This window comes from Homarus americanus, unplaced genomic scaffold (assembly GCF_018991925.1).
Source record: "Homarus americanus isolate GMGI-L3 unplaced genomic scaffold, GMGI_Hamer_2.0 scaffold7626, whole genome shotgun sequence".
NCBI lineage: Eukaryota > Metazoa > Arthropoda > Malacostraca > Decapoda > Nephropidae > Homarus > Homarus americanus.
This window is the reverse complement of record NW_024718273.1, coordinates 18,344,652-18,362,143: the sequence shown is the minus strand read 5'-3', so window position 1 is coordinate 18,362,143 and position 17,492 is coordinate 18,344,652. Positions and strand designations below refer to the sequence as shown.

Below are 17,492 nucleotides of genomic sequence, written 5' to 3'. Positions count from 1 at the left end.
AATAAAAAATATGGATAAAGTCTTTAATCCGAATAAAATAGGTAAAGTTTGTACAGTGAGTTCTGCTATAACGCGTGTTTTGATAACGCGAATTGGCTCTAACGCGATTTATGAATAGAGGAACGATATTTGTATAACGCGAACGCTTGTTTGCTGTAACGCGATTTTTGCTTACTATTTCTCCAATTTTGTGGTATTAACTGTGAATATGGTAAAGAAGAATATCTCCAAGAAGCGTTCTGGTGATCGAATTCCCGGTGATGATCGTAAAAGAAAGGATATAACACTTGACGAGAAGCTAAATGTTATCAACCTCAAAATCACCCTACTCTCCCCCTTCAAGCTATATTCATATTTTTTCAAGGTAAAGTGTTACATTTACTGTATGATTTCATGATTAGATATGAATGTAACATTTATTTAGACTGTGCTATCCTTTGTGTTAGGCTAACTACAAATTTTTTTTCGATTTCAAGTAGTAATCTGCACCTAACCCTATTTTCTCCATAAGCCCTGTTATTTCTATTACGCAATTTTCTATAACACGATATTTTACAAGAACACAACTATCGCGTTGTAGCAGAACTGACTGTATGCCTGCACTAAATACTGTACACTTTCTACCTGCACTGTCTATGTACATGATGATTCAATGTGAACTTTTTATGAATAAAATCCTTTCTATAAATCTACCTACTGTACTTAAGTTATAATATATTTTAAAGCAATACATGATCGCTAGTATGTCCTAATTCATGTACAGAATTGTACTTCCTACAACACTTGAACCAGACTTAAGTGACACTCAGGAACACTTCCTTGACTTGTGTTTTATAAGGGATGTACTGTACTGTGAAATATCAGTTTTTTAATTTTTGACAACAAATTCATCATAATTAGCTTGGAATAAACTTTGAACAAAAATATTAAAGTACAGTTGTCATGTTGAGTCGGTAAAGTAAATTATTACCACAAGGTGGCTCTCCTGGAGGCAACACAACACTGTATACTGCACTATAATATCTACAGTACATACAGGGTGAAATTTGTGTATTTTATTATTTGTTAGAAAATGGTAAACTTATTATTATTAATTATAAAATTATGCCAATAAAATACTATGAAAAGTTATCACTGAAAAAATAAATCTGAAATGCTTAAGGAACTGAAGAAAATATGCATCATTTTTATAGGAAATGTGTAAAACCATTCAAATAAAAATTCATCTCATCTTATTAAATATTGAGCAGTATAGAGAGTTTAATAACTATGTACACCATTTAAAACTCTTGTGGATCAATAATTCAAAATATCATGTTGGAATTGTTATGATGACACTGTATAACATTTGTTAAATTAAGTACAACTCATCTTTAATGCCAGTTCCTGCTTAATACAACGTGACTTGCAAAAATACCTCCAAAAGAATACAAGAATATAAAATGTAAAATTTATATTACCAAAATAGTTTAAAAGCTATATATATATATATATATATATATACAGTATATTTCACTGTCTTCCTACACTGTTGCAAAATTAATATTTGCCAAGCCTTAAAATGAATAATTCACTAATGCTTAAACAATGCAGTAACCAGTATAAGCATAGGACAGGGGCACTGTGCATTCTAAAATAGTACATAAAATTACAATAAAGCGCAAGTCAATTCTGAGGTAAATTAGAATGTGTGAGCATTCCGACAAACTCCACAGCCAAGAGCAAATTCTTCCCCAGTGGGTGGATGCTGGACATGAAGGGGGCACTCCTCACCCTCCAGCTGCTGAGCTCGGGGACCTGGTCAGAACACAGAAATAGTGAAAATTTGAAAAATTAAATTAAATTTTATGACCTATGAGATAGTCTAACCAGTCTGTGCTCTTCAGAGATAGTTTAATTTAATGGCAGGTACAGTCAATAAAATAGGTACAGTATCAACCACCCCGAGGTCGGTAGAGTAGAAAATTAATTTTAATTTTTATTTACTTATTTATTTTTTTTACGGGGATTAGTCCTCCCAGGCACAGGTCACTGACCCACATCGGGGCCTGGGGGGTAATAATAATAATAATAATAATAATAATAATAATAATAATAATAATAATAATAATAATAATAATAATAATAATAATAATAATAATGAATAACCATAGAGAAATACAAAAATGAAAAAAATTATCAAGAGTGAGAAACAATATATGTATGTTATGTTGTCAAAGTAAGAGAAACAATTGAGATCCTGCAATTGTGTGTAAATGAGGCAGAAAGTCAGATCATCAACCTGGGACTTGGTCACATATGGCAGCAGGGTCTACCATTAGACAAAACATTATGCTTCCAATATCTTCCCAGGCGGTAGTACCTCCCTGTTTGGTAGCTGCCTACTAGCTGACACTGGTAACCACTGTCATACGTTCACAGTCTTTGCACAATGTTTCATAGTTACACACGGCAGGGTGGTTGATACTTTTTTATCGAGTGTACACTTAGCTGACTAAGTGGCCAAATAATGTTCTACCATAAGTAGCCTTTCTCATCCAGTTGATTCAGGATAAAATACCCTACCAAGGAAGAGGAGAGGATTTAAGGTCACTTGTATCTTTCACTTAGTCATGAAATGGGATTAAACACTATGATCTTTCATTTGTAAGCAAAGAGCCATCAGAGAATGATCTGTGAGGGGCTAACACAGCTAAGAATGCAATGAGATTGGTTAATTGCATTTGAAAATTTCATATAAATTAGTCTCTTTACAAAAGTCTCTGGAGATGAATATTATACTTTATTTTTATTTCTTAAATAAAAAAATTATAAAAATAATCCTTAGATAAAGGCTAAAGATTTTGTAAAAGTTCTTACATCAAGTATTTTAAATATGCATGATTTATATTTATATATCTTATTAGCTTGTAGGTTTCTTGTGAACAAATTCAATAACTCATTAAAACTATTTTACATACCTGCAGGACAGTGAGGTAACTCAGCTTTGGGTATGTTTGTAACTCTCTGGAAGTCATCATGACAAGCATTACAAAAATGTGTGGTACCAAAGCAGAAGAAAACTGCCACTGAGCAGCAGTAGCGACACTTGTATTCAAGGAAATCTGTGCCGTGCTTTGGGCACATCTGTGCACGAGATACATCAGAGCACGCTCCACACACTAGTTCCCTGGGATCATATTCATCACCTAGGCCGGCTTCTACATCACAGCGAGCTTCACCACCATAATATGCCTGTTGTGCCAATAATAATGTAATTAGTAACTTCACATCACGGGATACATTAAACCTTAGCCTCTAGCCCAATCACACTACTGTACTGTAAGCTTGGATATGTTCTCCAGGCAAATTCATATTGTGTGACAATCCCTCAGAGAAACTATAAGAAACTACCTCAGTATGAAGCTATAATACTTGCTTAATAGTTTATCTGGGTTCTTGGTCTTAAAGTTTATGCTATAACATGTGAGTTGTTAAGGGGGTGAATAAGGTCATAATACAACATATCTTGAGAAGTTTGCATCACTTATTTAATTAACTGTGGTAAGATATTGATGTTAACTAACTTGAAGTTTTATTCATCATAGAAATTAAGGATACAGTAACTATCGAGCATGAGCAGACAACTGAACTGTGAGGACAGGAAAATAATAGTTTACATATCAATCTGTAAATAAATATAAGCATCGGCATATTACCTTATTACACTTGAAACACACATAGTAAGCGTAACGATCCATGGCATAGGATGCGGGGTTGTTGTAGTAGCGTGCACCAGGGGTAGATATTGCTTCTGCCCGGTGGAGGCCCTCGTACTCCAGGCGCATCAAAGCCTTGCGTCGAACATCTTCAAACAGTACTGAGATTGGGATAAGTAATTCTGCAAGGACTCCGTGGGTCACACGAACCTGAAAATGAAAATTCTCTTTCAGCAGTAGAAATGTTAAAAAATTTTTTTTTTACTAATGTAGCTTATTATAATTACTATACTATACAGTATTAAGTAACAAGTGATCATATTCTCCTGTTTTTTTATCAATATTCTTACCTGCAAGGATATAAGATAAACATTTAATTAGTTTTGAGTTAACCAACCTTGCATATAGGACAGAGGGAAAATGTGAAGGTAATGCGAGGTCCAGGCCAACGTCTGGCCAACACTGTGCGGCAGCAGTGAGCATGGAACACATGGCCACACTCCAGCTGTAATATAAAAATAAAATAAAAATTATATTGAGGAAATGAAGTAATATTGTACAAACGTTGTGGTCCATTAAATAAGTGAAGAACTTAGGTGGTACAGAGTGCAGAGAGAATGGCTGTACAGCTCCTCCCCGACTTACGACCTACTCAACTTACGACCTGCCTCAGTCGTACCAAAATTTTGTCAAAATATGTATTTTTGAGTCCCAACTTCAGTACACAGACAAAATTTTAATTTGTAATTCCCTTTAAAATGGCTGACAAGCTTAAAAGTAAGAGTTTTGTGGTGCTGAGAAGAAAAAGAGACACCCATTTTAAATTTTCTATGTATTATTTAAGCATTTTCGACTGACGACTATTTCGACTTATGACCTGGATTTGGGTCCCTAACCCTGTCGTAAGTCAGGGAGGAGCTGTATACAGTAGATATAAAGGTTTGGTCCTGTGACTTTTATATGGTTAACAGAGTCCATAAGAGCAGGAAGCATCTCACACACCTGAAAATTATATCATTGGGCTATAGCATATTTCAATAACATATTTTGGAGTGTATTTACCTGGATGGCAGGAGCAGCAGACAATGCTTCAGAAAAACAAATCATACACATGTCATCAGCATCCTGTTTGAGTGAAGGTGTACTGGAGCAGCCATGTAAGCAAGGCAGACATGAAGACTCCCCTTTCAGGCCTCCACACAGGTGACCACAATCATGAGTACGAACGCACGCTTCACGACTGTAGTCCTGATAAAGACAGAAAAATTACATCTCTTGCTCACTCTCTACCTCTCACTTTCTCTCTGGTGAGGATGAACAAGAAAAATAAATATTTAGTTATAGCTAGTCAAAGACATGAACAGATATTACTCTGAGCCATATAATAATAAATAAACCAAATTAACTCACTTGACAGTCTTGGTCTTGACACACTGGTGCAGGAGAGAGAAGAGAAGGCTGGGCTGGAGCGCCACAAAAGCGACATGTTGATGCAGCCACAGACCCCCGAGATCGCTGGTTCTCTCCCCGAAGCTCCAACATGGCTTTTAATGTGGTAGAATCTGCCAAAGCCAGCAGCCAGAACAACTTGGTCCGGCCACATCCCTCATGAAGGTCCACCTTGCAGTTGATAAAACATTGTGTTGTTGAAGAAGTTTTATGAATTACACAATTACTTTTTGTTTCAATATACAGTATACACATTATTTAACGATAGATTCCTAACATAGGTAACACCCAATGACAGAGTCTGCCACTGATATGGGGGCACAGCAATGTTCTTGATGTAATCAAGAAATAATCAATAAATCTTTCCACAGACAGGTGGTTGAATATAGTGCATCTTACCTAAAGTCTCCCAGTTTTATAATCTTAAAAAGTTAAAAGTACATAAGATCTCCTACAGGTAAATATTTTATGAGTCTCTCAGTCTCAACTCACTACAGTATGTGTTTGTAAATTTGTGACAACATGACAATTTGTGCTAACTTTATGTAACTCAGCCCTGAGGTGGTAATGTTTCTTACAAATGACAGACTGAGCTACTAACACATATAGTTATACTAAGATCCTTAACATAAGTTAGTCTCACTACTTGACTGTCATCAAGAGTTACAGTGAAACAACAGAAATTACTGGCATGGAGAGAGACGGTCCTTTCTTTTAACATGTCAGCACTGTAATATACACTGTGATATAATTATTATTATTTTTTTTTTTTTGCACTCCCCTACATCCTTGTGTAAGGTGAAGCGCAGAAGCGTTTACAGTGCCCAACAAGGAAGCATGCTAAGTTCATGCTTGCCTTTATGTCTCATGAGTTAAGGGCATAGAAGCCTGAAGAGTCAAGGGCATAGAAGCCTGAAGAGTCAGTGGTTTATGTCATCAAGTTATTGGAAGCTCCAACAACTTGTCCCTGAATACGAATTCGCAACTTTCGACTTACACCAGGTACCTACTTTACTGCTAGGTGAACAGGGACTAATGGGGCCTAGGAAGTATGTCCAAACAACTTCCACCGGCCCGGGAATCGAACCCGTGACATCTCGCTTGCGAAGGCAAGAGCAGTACCACTCTACCACCAGCACCCCACTGTGATATAATAAAGTGAGAAGAAATTTATCTCCACAAAATGTTCCATCAAGAAGCTACTGACCATGGAGGCTGGTTAAGTTACCAGTTAGTCATGAGAATAAAACCCACCATTATGGCTATGGAATTTTTAAAGTGACTATTGAGTCTAAATCACAACTAAACATCTTTGCTAGACATACAGGCTGTCACCATATCATTCACTTCAATATTGTCATTATATTGCTTATGCCCTGTGGTGGTGACAGCCTCTGCCATGGGGTGTCCAGCATGCTGGAATCTTATCAATGAACCTGGGCTTTTAACATCGATAAAATTAAAAATAGGTTTAACAGTGATAAGCTAGAACAGCTCTGCAAGTATTCATTTCCTTATTTCCACCTGGTTTTGTTTTACATGCAGTATAATATAACCAATTTTCTTTGTAAAGAATCTCTTGCAATATATATCTCATTCGTGTCCTCTTTTTAGCTAAAATATTATGTATTATAAATCTGAAAGAATTTTCATACCTTAATAGCCTCCTGTTCTTGTCTGAAGACTGTACGATGATGGTGACGAGTACGGCGATGTAAGTGAAGGATTCGATCACATTCACCACACAGGTTGCTGCCACACTCTTCACAGAGAATCATCGCCAGGGTCTCCCCATCATCGTGGTTCTCACAAGTTGGCTATTGTGTTTGGAGGAAATTTATTAAGTTGAATAAAGGAATATTAATTTATCATATAGATGACCCAATAACCCAATTAACAAACACAATAAAATTTCTAAAAAAAAAAAAGCCACTTTATGAAACATCTACTCTCAAAATACAGTACTGTATACACTATATATCTGTACTACTCTTACAATACAGTGCACACTATATATCTGTATACAGCACAGTGGAGCTCAAGGTTCAGTTCAGTTCTTATATGAATTATTCCCCATCAGTTAACTTCTAATGAAAATACTAGGGATGCATTTCTTGACCCCAGATTCTTGCATAAATAAATAAAGGTTTTTACAGCTCATAAATGTTAATCTTATATTTCTACAACTAACACAGGGGCAGCTGTTCCTCAGTTAACACACAGCCTGTATTGACTCATTTAACATTGTTGTTCTTTTATGATTTACCGCCAAAGCAAATGTTAATTGACAAGAATACTTCTGTGACCAAAAAGCAAAGAAAATCAAATTTGTTAGAAGAGAGAATCAAATTAACTGAGCTGAATGAGGCTCCTGATCACAGGTTGAATACCAAAACATAGTAAATATCACACAGCCACTCTCCACACTGAGACATGAACCACGCAAACAGCTGCCGGTATTGTGATGGCAACTTATCCAAAAATCAATACAGTATACACTTCCATGTATTACCCGAGATTTTCCATTTAAAATTGACTCTGATCCTTAATAAATTAATCTATAAGGACCACTTCTTTGGTACTTATTCTTGTGATCAATCAGATGACCACTGTATTATTTCCAGTCACCTTATTTACTAACATTTTTTTTTTTTATTGAAATGTTCCATAAATCTTTCGAATGAATCAGTTACAGTACTCTCTTTAATTAACAGAATGAGGAAACTCACCCTTGGTTCAGGATTGTGAGGATCACCAGAAGATGTCGTTGCCTGCCAGTGTTGTGAAGACAGAGCATCGACGTGATCAGGGTGAAGAACACACAGTGACGCCAGAGCTAACCAGAGAGTGGGTGTTGCGAGACAAGAAGCAGCGCAGGACCGGTCACTTTCGTTCAAACGAGTCAAGTTTATGATGTTCTCTGCTACTGCTGCTTTACTTACTTTAGCCCACGTGTCTGACAGCTTGCCCTGTTGAATTTAAAAACATCATGTAAAATGTTCACCCAAATTGTAAGGTGTCTAGTTAAAAGACAAGAACTACATCTTTTCTTATTGGAATAAAAAAGAAAGTGAAAAAGTGCTATCACAAACCATGGGACCCGGGTATGACACTTGGACCTACTGGGATCTGCAGGATGTTATTCTTTATTGTAATGTATAAAAGTCAACTTTATGGCACAGGGACCAGAAAATCACCACTTAAAGTGGGGGTTGGGTGACGTGCGGCAGTATAGCGAATATTATTCCTTATAATCCTCATAAATGCAGTTACTTTTTACATACAGTTCAGCAATAATTTGGCCTCATAAATAAGAAACCACGGATATAGATCACTCGAATTACGAGGACCCTTTGTACTAAAAAAAAATTAAGTTAACTTCACTACAGTAAGATATGAAATTAATAAATACAAGTACAGTATACAATTTAAAATGAATAACATTATTCATATCTGATAATATATATCATTATAATTAAAATAACCAGAACTAATTCATATTCACTATCGTCATGTCCCGAATTAAGCTGATAATTAGGTCAGCCTGTTTCTGTGTTGCTGAACCCTGGAGCCACCAGCGCTGGGAGTTGGCAGTAGGTGTTGGCATGGTTGTGGCGAGGGTCACAGATGTCACTCCACCCTTGCCTTGGGACACCACCGATTTACCTCCCTCACTTCCCTTTGTCTTCAGTTGAACAGTCAGTGCCTTGGCAATCACAGCCAGGAACACATCAAGAATGCCTTGTCTGGAAATTATGAGTAGAGATTATTGGTTACCTAGAAAGAAAAATTTGAAAAGAACTTGAAAGTACTTTCTAGTATAACCTATGAAGAACCAAACAAAAATTTTGGACATTAAGAGTGGAATCACAATACTTTGTACTGTATTGAGTGGCATGATCACTGCTGGAGGTAGTGCTCAAGCTATTCTGTAGTCTATTCTTTAGCTAATGCATGCCTAGTACTTGCCAACAGTGTATAACAAACTTGACCATCTGCCCAAGTGGCTAACAGACTGATTGGTAATGAAGAGGATAATGTTAAGTAACAAACTAGTGGCACAAACAGTTATGATCTATCAGTCACTTAATGTTAAAGAGTTATAAACTTTCTATGTACTGTAATTCAAATATATGTACAGTGGTCCCTCGGTTAACGAGCGCCTCGGTTAACGATTTACCTTCCATAAGATTCTTAACTTCGGTTAACGAGCAATCCCTCGATTAACGAGTTTTTTACGAGCCGACTTCAACATGTTTTCACTTGCATTTGGCGGTCCACCAACTGTAGTATTAGTCCGCCAATACAGTAATCGGTTTTAGGGCTTAAATTCCTTACTATTTTAGTAAATATCAAGAAGTTTATACTATTCAATAATTTTAAAAGTTTAATATTAACTTTTTTAGTCATTTTAACAATTACTGAACATAATTGAAGGTAAAGAAACTAGTTTCTGGCGTGCCATCCAGCCTGTTAACACACCAGACAGGCGTTAGTCTCTCTCTGTTTTCAGTGGAGGTAACATCTTGCTTGAGACTCTCTTCAACTAAACGCTTTTTTTCTGTGTTTCCAAGCAAATTATTGGTCATTTTGAAATATATTTTACATATTGACAATATATAATGCAGTGCAGTGTTGATTTCAAGAAAATAATCTTGAATTACACCAAGAGAGCTAAAATTTTATGGGTGAAATGGCGCCATGGGGTGACTTCTCTTCCACCCCAATGCCTTCTCTTCTTCTTTCTCCTCCACCCCCATTCTAATTCCCATCATCATCCAGGAGCCTTCTACATACACACCTCAAAGTAAGTGTACTTTTCTACCTTTTTTGTCGAATTTAGGCAATTTTCGGTGAGCTGGAACCAATTACCCAAAAACCCATTGAAACAATGGTTTCGGTTAACGAGCAACCTGCTGGAACGGATTGTGCTCGTTAACCGAGGGACCACTGTACAGTAAAGCCTCGAATAACGACGGTAATGTGTCCTCCAATATTGCAGTGTAAGGTGAATCATCGTATCGTGAATCATTAATTACCATTAAAATAAAGCAATAATAATGAGATGCGTTCCCTAGTGTGACCTTTTCATATCTTTTGTGTGGCTTTTTACCCTCTTTTCTCCCCAAAATAATACAATTAATGAAAATTGCAAACTAAATTCTTTAAGTACTGTTTCTGAATGCACCTTATACAATACAGTAGTACCCTAACGTCAATTGAACCCACAGGGTACCGTGTTAAGTGAACAACAGAACATATGGGACTACTGTAATTCCAATAGAGACTGGCCGGACCCCCAAACTCCACTTTTTCCAACACAATACCTATGTTCTAGTAAAAATAACATCTTAATTTTATGATGGTACATGCACACAATTAATACTTAAGAGAAATAGAGAAATACAGTCGCCAAGTTAATGTCCATTCAAATAATGGACTCAACTCCCTCCCCCTCTTCTCACACTACACTCCTGGCTCTTCCCTCTCTGAGAAATTTTGGGGGGGAAACCACTAAATTTTAATAAATAATACCTCAAACTAAAGTTAGGATAATATAAGTGACATTGCTGGATTCCTTGTAAGACTAGGAATATTTTGAATATAAATGTCATATATTTTGCACAAAAGATAACATATTTACTCAGAGTAAACATTATATCTAAAATTTGTATGTCTAATGCAAAATCTATGATGTTTATATTCAAAATGATCATCAAATTGTAAGAATTCCAGCAATGTAAATTATATTCTGGTTGGGTAATTTGTATGAATTTTATGAGCTAAAACAAATATCTTCAATTAATAAAAAAAAAAATATTCTTCATGACACTATCTGTCAAACAAAGTACCCAACCTTGCCTCCCCCCCTCTTCCAACCACGCCAGGTGGTCGGTCCGTCCCAACCCTCCTCCCCACCCCCCACCAATCCTCCCTTCAAGAGATGTTGGGTGAAAAGACTAAATTTTAACATTTAGTATTAAATAATACCTCAGATTAAAGTTAGGATAATATAACTGACATTGCTGGATTCCTTGTAAGACCAGGAATATTTTGAATATAAATGTCATATTTTGCACAAAAGATAACATATTTACTCAGAGTAAACATTATATCTAAAATTTGTATGTCTAATGCAAAATCTATGATGTTTATATTCAAAATGATCATCAAATTGTAAGAATTCCAGCAATGTAAATTATATTCTGACCGGGTAATTTGTATGAATTTTATGAGCTAAAACAAATATCTTCAGTTAATAATAGAAAAAAAATATTCTTCACACCGTAACAGATGGTCGGTCGATCCCTCCCTCCCCCCCATCCCCCACCAACCCTCCCTACCAGATGTGTGGGAAAACCAGAATATTTACCTTTTTAGTAATAAATAATACCTCAAACTAAAGTTAGGATAATATAATTGACATTGCTGGATTCCTTGTAAGACCAGGAATATTTTGAATACAAATGTCATATATTTTGCACAAAAAATAACATATTTACTCAGAGTAAACATTATATCTAAAATTTGTATGTCTAATGCAAAATCTATGATGTTTATATTCAAAATGATCATCATATTGTAAGAATTCCAGCAATGTAAATTATATTCTGGCCGGGTAATTTGTATGAATTTTATGAGCTAAAACAGGCAGGCAGGCTGGTGGGGGTGGGGCGAATTTTAAAATAGCGTCTCGAGCCGGACACTCTGCGCGTATACGTGGAAAAAACCAGTGTTAAGTGAAAGTTCGGCGGCACCAGAGGCACCGCATATATGTGAAATCGCGCTAAGCGATAACCGCGTTAAGCGGGGTATTACTGTATAAATGAATTATAATATGGTCACACAAGAGGAGATGGGACGCCATTGTTTTCGTTTGTGTTTACAGCCGGGAGTCCGGGACGATAGTTCTACAAGAGAAAATGAAGAAAATAAGACCCTGGTTGCAGCTGTTGTAAAATTAATGTAAAAAAAAATGAATAAATATGTTTTAAGTATCGTTATTTAATGTTAATAAATGGAACAATAGAAGTAGCTAACCACTAATGGTAAAGAAAAAAAAGAGATGGATTGGGAATGCCAACATATACGTGCTCATTTAAGGATGCCGAGTCATTGATCTTTTTAAGAATACGAGTATGTACAAAAGATTCATTATTGTTTATTATTGAATATGTATTTGGTTGAATTAATATTTTTATGTGCAAAATGAACAATACAATTCATTAATAATTCGGATTAATATTAAAACACACAAGAGGATATGAGACGGCATTGTTGTCAGTGTTTACACCCATAATGTCAGATATTCACTTGAAACTGAAGAAAATAAGTCCCTGGTTGTTGCTGTAGTAAAATTATTGTAAAAAATATTTATGTTTTAATTAATGTTATTTAATGTACTGTACAGTCGGCCCTTAACATACGCGGGTTTATAATACACGGATTTGCAAATACGCGGATTGCCCCGCCGGAGGAATAGTCTGTACATTGAAGTAATTGAAGTACATTGAAATTGCGCGCCATTCAACTCGCGCGCGGCACCGAACACGGGACACCGCCCGCTCCCGCAACCTCACACACACACGCATAGCTCTCCCTCACTCAGTCAGTCTCGCTGTAACCACACTTGTGTTGACATCAGCATTGTAGTTGCAAAAATATTACATTTCCGTGAATGTATTATATCAAGCACAGTATGAATAGAATATCACTAATATAAGAGTATTTTAACCAAAAACTACTAAAAAAACGAGTAACATATCTTGAACATCGGGAGGTTAGGTAAAGTCTTTTGTTTTCATGTAGTTTATCCTAATTTACATTGCAATGCATTACGTTTCAGCAAAACTACTATTTATTTCCGAGAATATGGAAATGTAATATTTTGCTGAAATGACGTACGTATTATAGTGGAAAGTGACGAAAGCAATGACTCGCTTTCTTTCGTTCAAAAGATGTTACCGTAATCGCTTTTCGAATGGTTTTCAGTTAAAAAACTGTTGTATTACAATAATATTCTATCCTAATTCACTTGTGATGCAACAGTTTTTTTAACTGAAAACCATTCGAAAAGCGATTACGGTAACATCTTTTGAACGAAAGAAAGCGAAAGTCATTGTTTTCGTCACGATTTTATCCCACTTTCCACTGTAATACGTACGTCATTTCAGCAAAAATATTACATTTCCGTGAATGTAGTATATCAAGCACAGTATGAATATAATATCATTGTAATATAACAGTATTTTAACCGAAAACTATTAAAAAAACGAGTAACATCTCTTGAACATTCGAAGGTTAGGTAAAGTCGTTTGTTTTCGTCTTGTATTTTATCCTATTTTACATTGAAATACATCACGTTTCAGCAAAACTACTATTTATTTCTGAGAATATATTCATTCAGGCACAGTTTAGGTAAAATATACATGTGCTGTAACATTTTTTTAATTGAAAACGATTCGAAAAACACGTACCCTCTAGCCCTGTTCAAGGAGAAGACTGGGAGGAGCTGTTTGGTGCTTAAGACGATAACAAGGAAAATGATTTTGAAGGATTTTAATGAAAATATTCAGAAAGACCCTGCCACTGTCAAGAAAAGTGGCTGCTGAAGGCTTCCAGGACATGGTAGAGGACGAGATTAGGGAGCTAATTGAAGAGCACAATACTGAGCTGACCGAGGAGGATCTACAGGAGTTAGTAGACTCAGGCAAGGAAGAGGAAGCGAAAGGGAAAGAGGATGAGGAAGAGCATCAAGAAATAACGTTGGAGAAGTTGGGGGAGATGACCAGGAATATTGAGGCACTGAAAAACCTGGCCTATAGTATGGACCCCTCCATGGTGCGTGCCCTGAAATTCATGCGAGGGATGGATGACGTTTTCGCTCCATACAAAAACATCATGGAAGAAATGAACGAAAGAGACGACAACTCCCCATCACCATGTTCTTTGATCACCGAAGGAGAGATTTAACACCATCAATCACTGGAGGCAGTGAGGAAGCAGCTGAATCCACCGTCGCCACCACTTCACCACCCGTTATGGAATTGAGTGACTGTACAGTAAAGTGAAATTTTTATCTCTTTTTTTTTAATAGTTTTTCTTGCCATGTTTATTGTTTGTAAAAATGCACAGCACAGTACAGTTCAGTACTGTACATAGGAAGTGGAGGTGCAGTTATTCACAAAACATTTGTGTTCGTTGTCGGCAGTAGTGACGGTGAGGAGGGAGCGGAGGGAGCGAGTTGGGAGGAGTGGTGACCTTGGACGCGGGAGCAGGGAAGAGTGGAGATGCCAGCCAGTACATTACGGGTGTATTAATTGTTTTTATAGCTATTTTTGCATTTTAATATTAAATATTGTACATTACGTTTCAACAAAACTACCATTTATTTCTGAGAACATGGACATGTAATATTTTTGCTGAAATGATGTACGTATTACAGTGGAAAGTGGGATAAAATTGTGACGAAAGCAATGACTTTCTTTTTCTTTCGTTCAAAAGATGTTACCGTAATCGCTTTTCGAATGGTTTTCAGTTGTGGGATTATAAGGCTAATGATAGGATAGAATATTATTGTAATACAGTACGAGTACAACAGTTTTTTACTGAAAACCATTCGAAAAGCGACTACGGTAAAATCTTTTGAATAACGAAAGAAAGAGAAAGTCATTGCTTTCGTCACAATTTTATCCCACTTTCCACTGTAATATGTCCTTCATTCCAGCAAAAATATTATATTTCCATATTTATTTCTGAGAATAAGTATATTCATTCAGTCACAGTTAAGGTAAAATATACTTGTGATGTAATATGTTAATGAAAATACGGTATCGTAGTTTTCTTTTGTTTCAAATTTAATTAACAAAGATTGATGTTTCAAATGTAATGAACAAAAATTTATGTACAGTATCTATAAATAAACTTAAATAAATGAATACTTTGTTTTACATCGTCCTGTGCTACCATACCATGGATTTGGCTACTTTGGGCTTGCTATGATGATGCAAGAGGTCTGCCCTGGCAACTGTACCGACACTCACAGCTGGTGGTGCGTTGGTGCACCATTTCCATTGTTTACTGGTAGTTACTGGTAAGTATTTTTCAACCTAACGAAACTATTACCCGTTTAGAGGTCGACCCCCAATTTTTTGCCAAATAATTTGGTCTTAAAAACTTGAACTACACACAGGTATATACGGTAAATAAGGACATGGGGGGACCAGGTTTTTTTGGGGGGGGGGCAACATATATACGCGGATTTTTAACATCCACGGGTATCTCTGTTACGTAACCCCCGCGTATGTTAACGGCCGACTGTACAGTAGAAGTAACCACTGATATTAAAGATAAGTGGGACTGATAGTGGAACGCCAATGTACACGTGAGCACTCAAGGAAACCTACGTATATGAAAATATAATTTTTTTTATATTTTGGTCATAAATCAGAATGAAATAAGGACGTAAATTGAATTGGGTCCTAAATTAACTAAGGTTTTAAATATGAAAAGTTGTTGGTGAAACCGTTGTTATCGGAGGCTTTACTGTACTGGATACTTACACATGAATATCAAATGTACTGTCCTCATCTTTGGTGGCAGCATGAAGTATGGCATAGTCTTGAGCAGGGAGAACCTCCACACCCAGGATGAGGGCGAGAGACTGTGGAGGAACATCAGCCAACATCCGTCGAAACAGAGCCACAACCTGTTGAAAACGATTTAATACAGTACATATAAATTGCTGTACTAACTTAACAGACAAGAGTTTGAGATATAAGAGGAATTGACAAGATTACTTGAAAGATGGTTACATCTCATTAGAAAGACAAAGAAAAATAAAGAAAATCTGTCCATAACAAGTATGCATGGGTCCAGTGTACATTATTCTTACTCCTGTAGTTTCATCCCAAAAATGATGACAATTATTTTATAAATTATTTTATAAATACTGCTGTAATTCACTACAAAACCCTAATAAGCTGGAAAGAATATCATGAATACTACACAGGTATACAGGTATGCAAATTCTTTACATTACATGAAAATTTAATCTGAACCCTAACCTGTCTCTGGACCCTTGCAGAGCCAGTGTGTAGCAGTGACAGCAGGTGTCTGAGCAGGCGATCTTGCTGGGCTAAATGAGCTCGTCCAACTGCTGACCCGCTGAGAGCCAAGACCATAGACAGCATTTCAAAGCAATATGTATCTGGAGGATTATTTTGACCTTCTTCAGGTGTAGCTGGAGTGCCTAACCCTCCACAGTTTAGTCCAGCCTCCCACTCCTCACGGGCTCTCACTGTCTCCTTACGTATAGCTTGGACTATATGAGCACAAACCTGAAAATATATATACAGTACTGATAGCATCTCAGTTGAGTTTTTAAGGGACAGCTCCTTTGAACTGAAAATAACAAAAAAATATATAAAAAAAACCCTGTAAAACACATTTTCCATTAGTACCAATATTGTGTCAGATGAGCGTAAGTTTGTAAGAGTAACACCTATCTATAAGAAAATTGACGTGTTCGCTGCAGGTAATTATGGGCCATATAGTATCCTGTGAACTGTACTTATAGAAAGATACCTTCATGATGATAATATTCTGAACAAACATCTAAGGCTTCACACTCAACTGACACCATCTCACTGGTCACATCAGGACTCAAATAGCTTATGGAAATTTCACAGGAAAGGTGACACTAGACTTAGAAAAGGTCTTCAACACAATGGATCATGATATATACTGTGGGCTCTTGTTATTGGATCTGTTGGCTGGTTTAGGTCTTATCCTAACATTAGGAAACAAATTGTCATAATAAATAATGCTAAGTTAACACCCTTGTTGACAGCCTGTGGAGTACTACAGGGGAGTATCCTAAGACAATTGTTGTTCCTGTGTTATGTAAATGACATGACCGTTAGTGTTAACTGTAAACCTTTGCTCTATGTTGATGACAGTGTTAACAAGTTATCATCTGAAATGGTGACATGCAAACAATGGTCCACCGTCAATAAACTATCCCTTTTTTTACCAATAAGGAACTTAAGGGACTGCAGCTGCTAACAATGATTTATTTTTTTACCTTTTTACCTACAATATTCTACTTACACATGAAAAACTTGTATAAAAACAATTCCTGCCCACCTGCTTTTGAAGATGAGTAAGTTTTGATCGTGAAAAAAGAATGCCGACCATATGTTCACGGAGGTCATTGTTGCGTTCCTGTTCCTCACCAGCCTCTAGGTTCCCCACACTGGCCTCTGCTGCCTCTCCTCCTCTGTTTCCACTTTCTGCAGTTATTATGAGGCGCCCAAATACCTAGAATTAAGAATGGGGACACAA

General features: G+C 36.5%; 1 protein-coding gene across 1 annotated transcript in view; it reads right to left on the bottom strand.

The window, feature by feature from the left end:
- Positions 1–523: 523 nt before the first annotated feature.
- LOC121859514 (E3 ubiquitin-protein ligase MYCBP2-like) overlaps positions 524–17,492 on the bottom strand; it is a 162,595-nt gene continuing 145,626 nt past the window's right edge. The window contains exons 66-77 of the mRNA XM_042356373.1: positions 17,295–17,468; positions 16,214–16,486; positions 15,710–15,855; positions 8,653–8,893; positions 7,877–8,116; positions 6,803–6,964; positions 5,109–5,318; positions 4,761–4,946; positions 4,096–4,203; positions 3,699–3,908; positions 2,961–3,234; positions 524–1,797 (exon numbers count right to left, since the gene is read on the bottom strand). Of these exons, the coding sequence (XP_042212307.1) occupies positions 1,682–1,797; positions 2,961–3,234; positions 3,699–3,908; positions 4,096–4,203; positions 4,761–4,946; positions 5,109–5,318; positions 6,803–6,964; positions 7,877–8,116; positions 8,653–8,893; positions 15,710–15,855; positions 16,214–16,486; positions 17,295–17,468 (2,340 nt within the window). The 3' untranslated portion in view covers positions 524–1,681. The remainder of the gene's footprint in view (positions 1,798–2,960; positions 3,235–3,698; positions 3,909–4,095; positions 4,204–4,760; positions 4,947–5,108; positions 5,319–6,802; positions 6,965–7,876; positions 8,117–8,652; positions 8,894–15,709; positions 15,856–16,213; positions 16,487–17,294; positions 17,469–17,492) is intronic.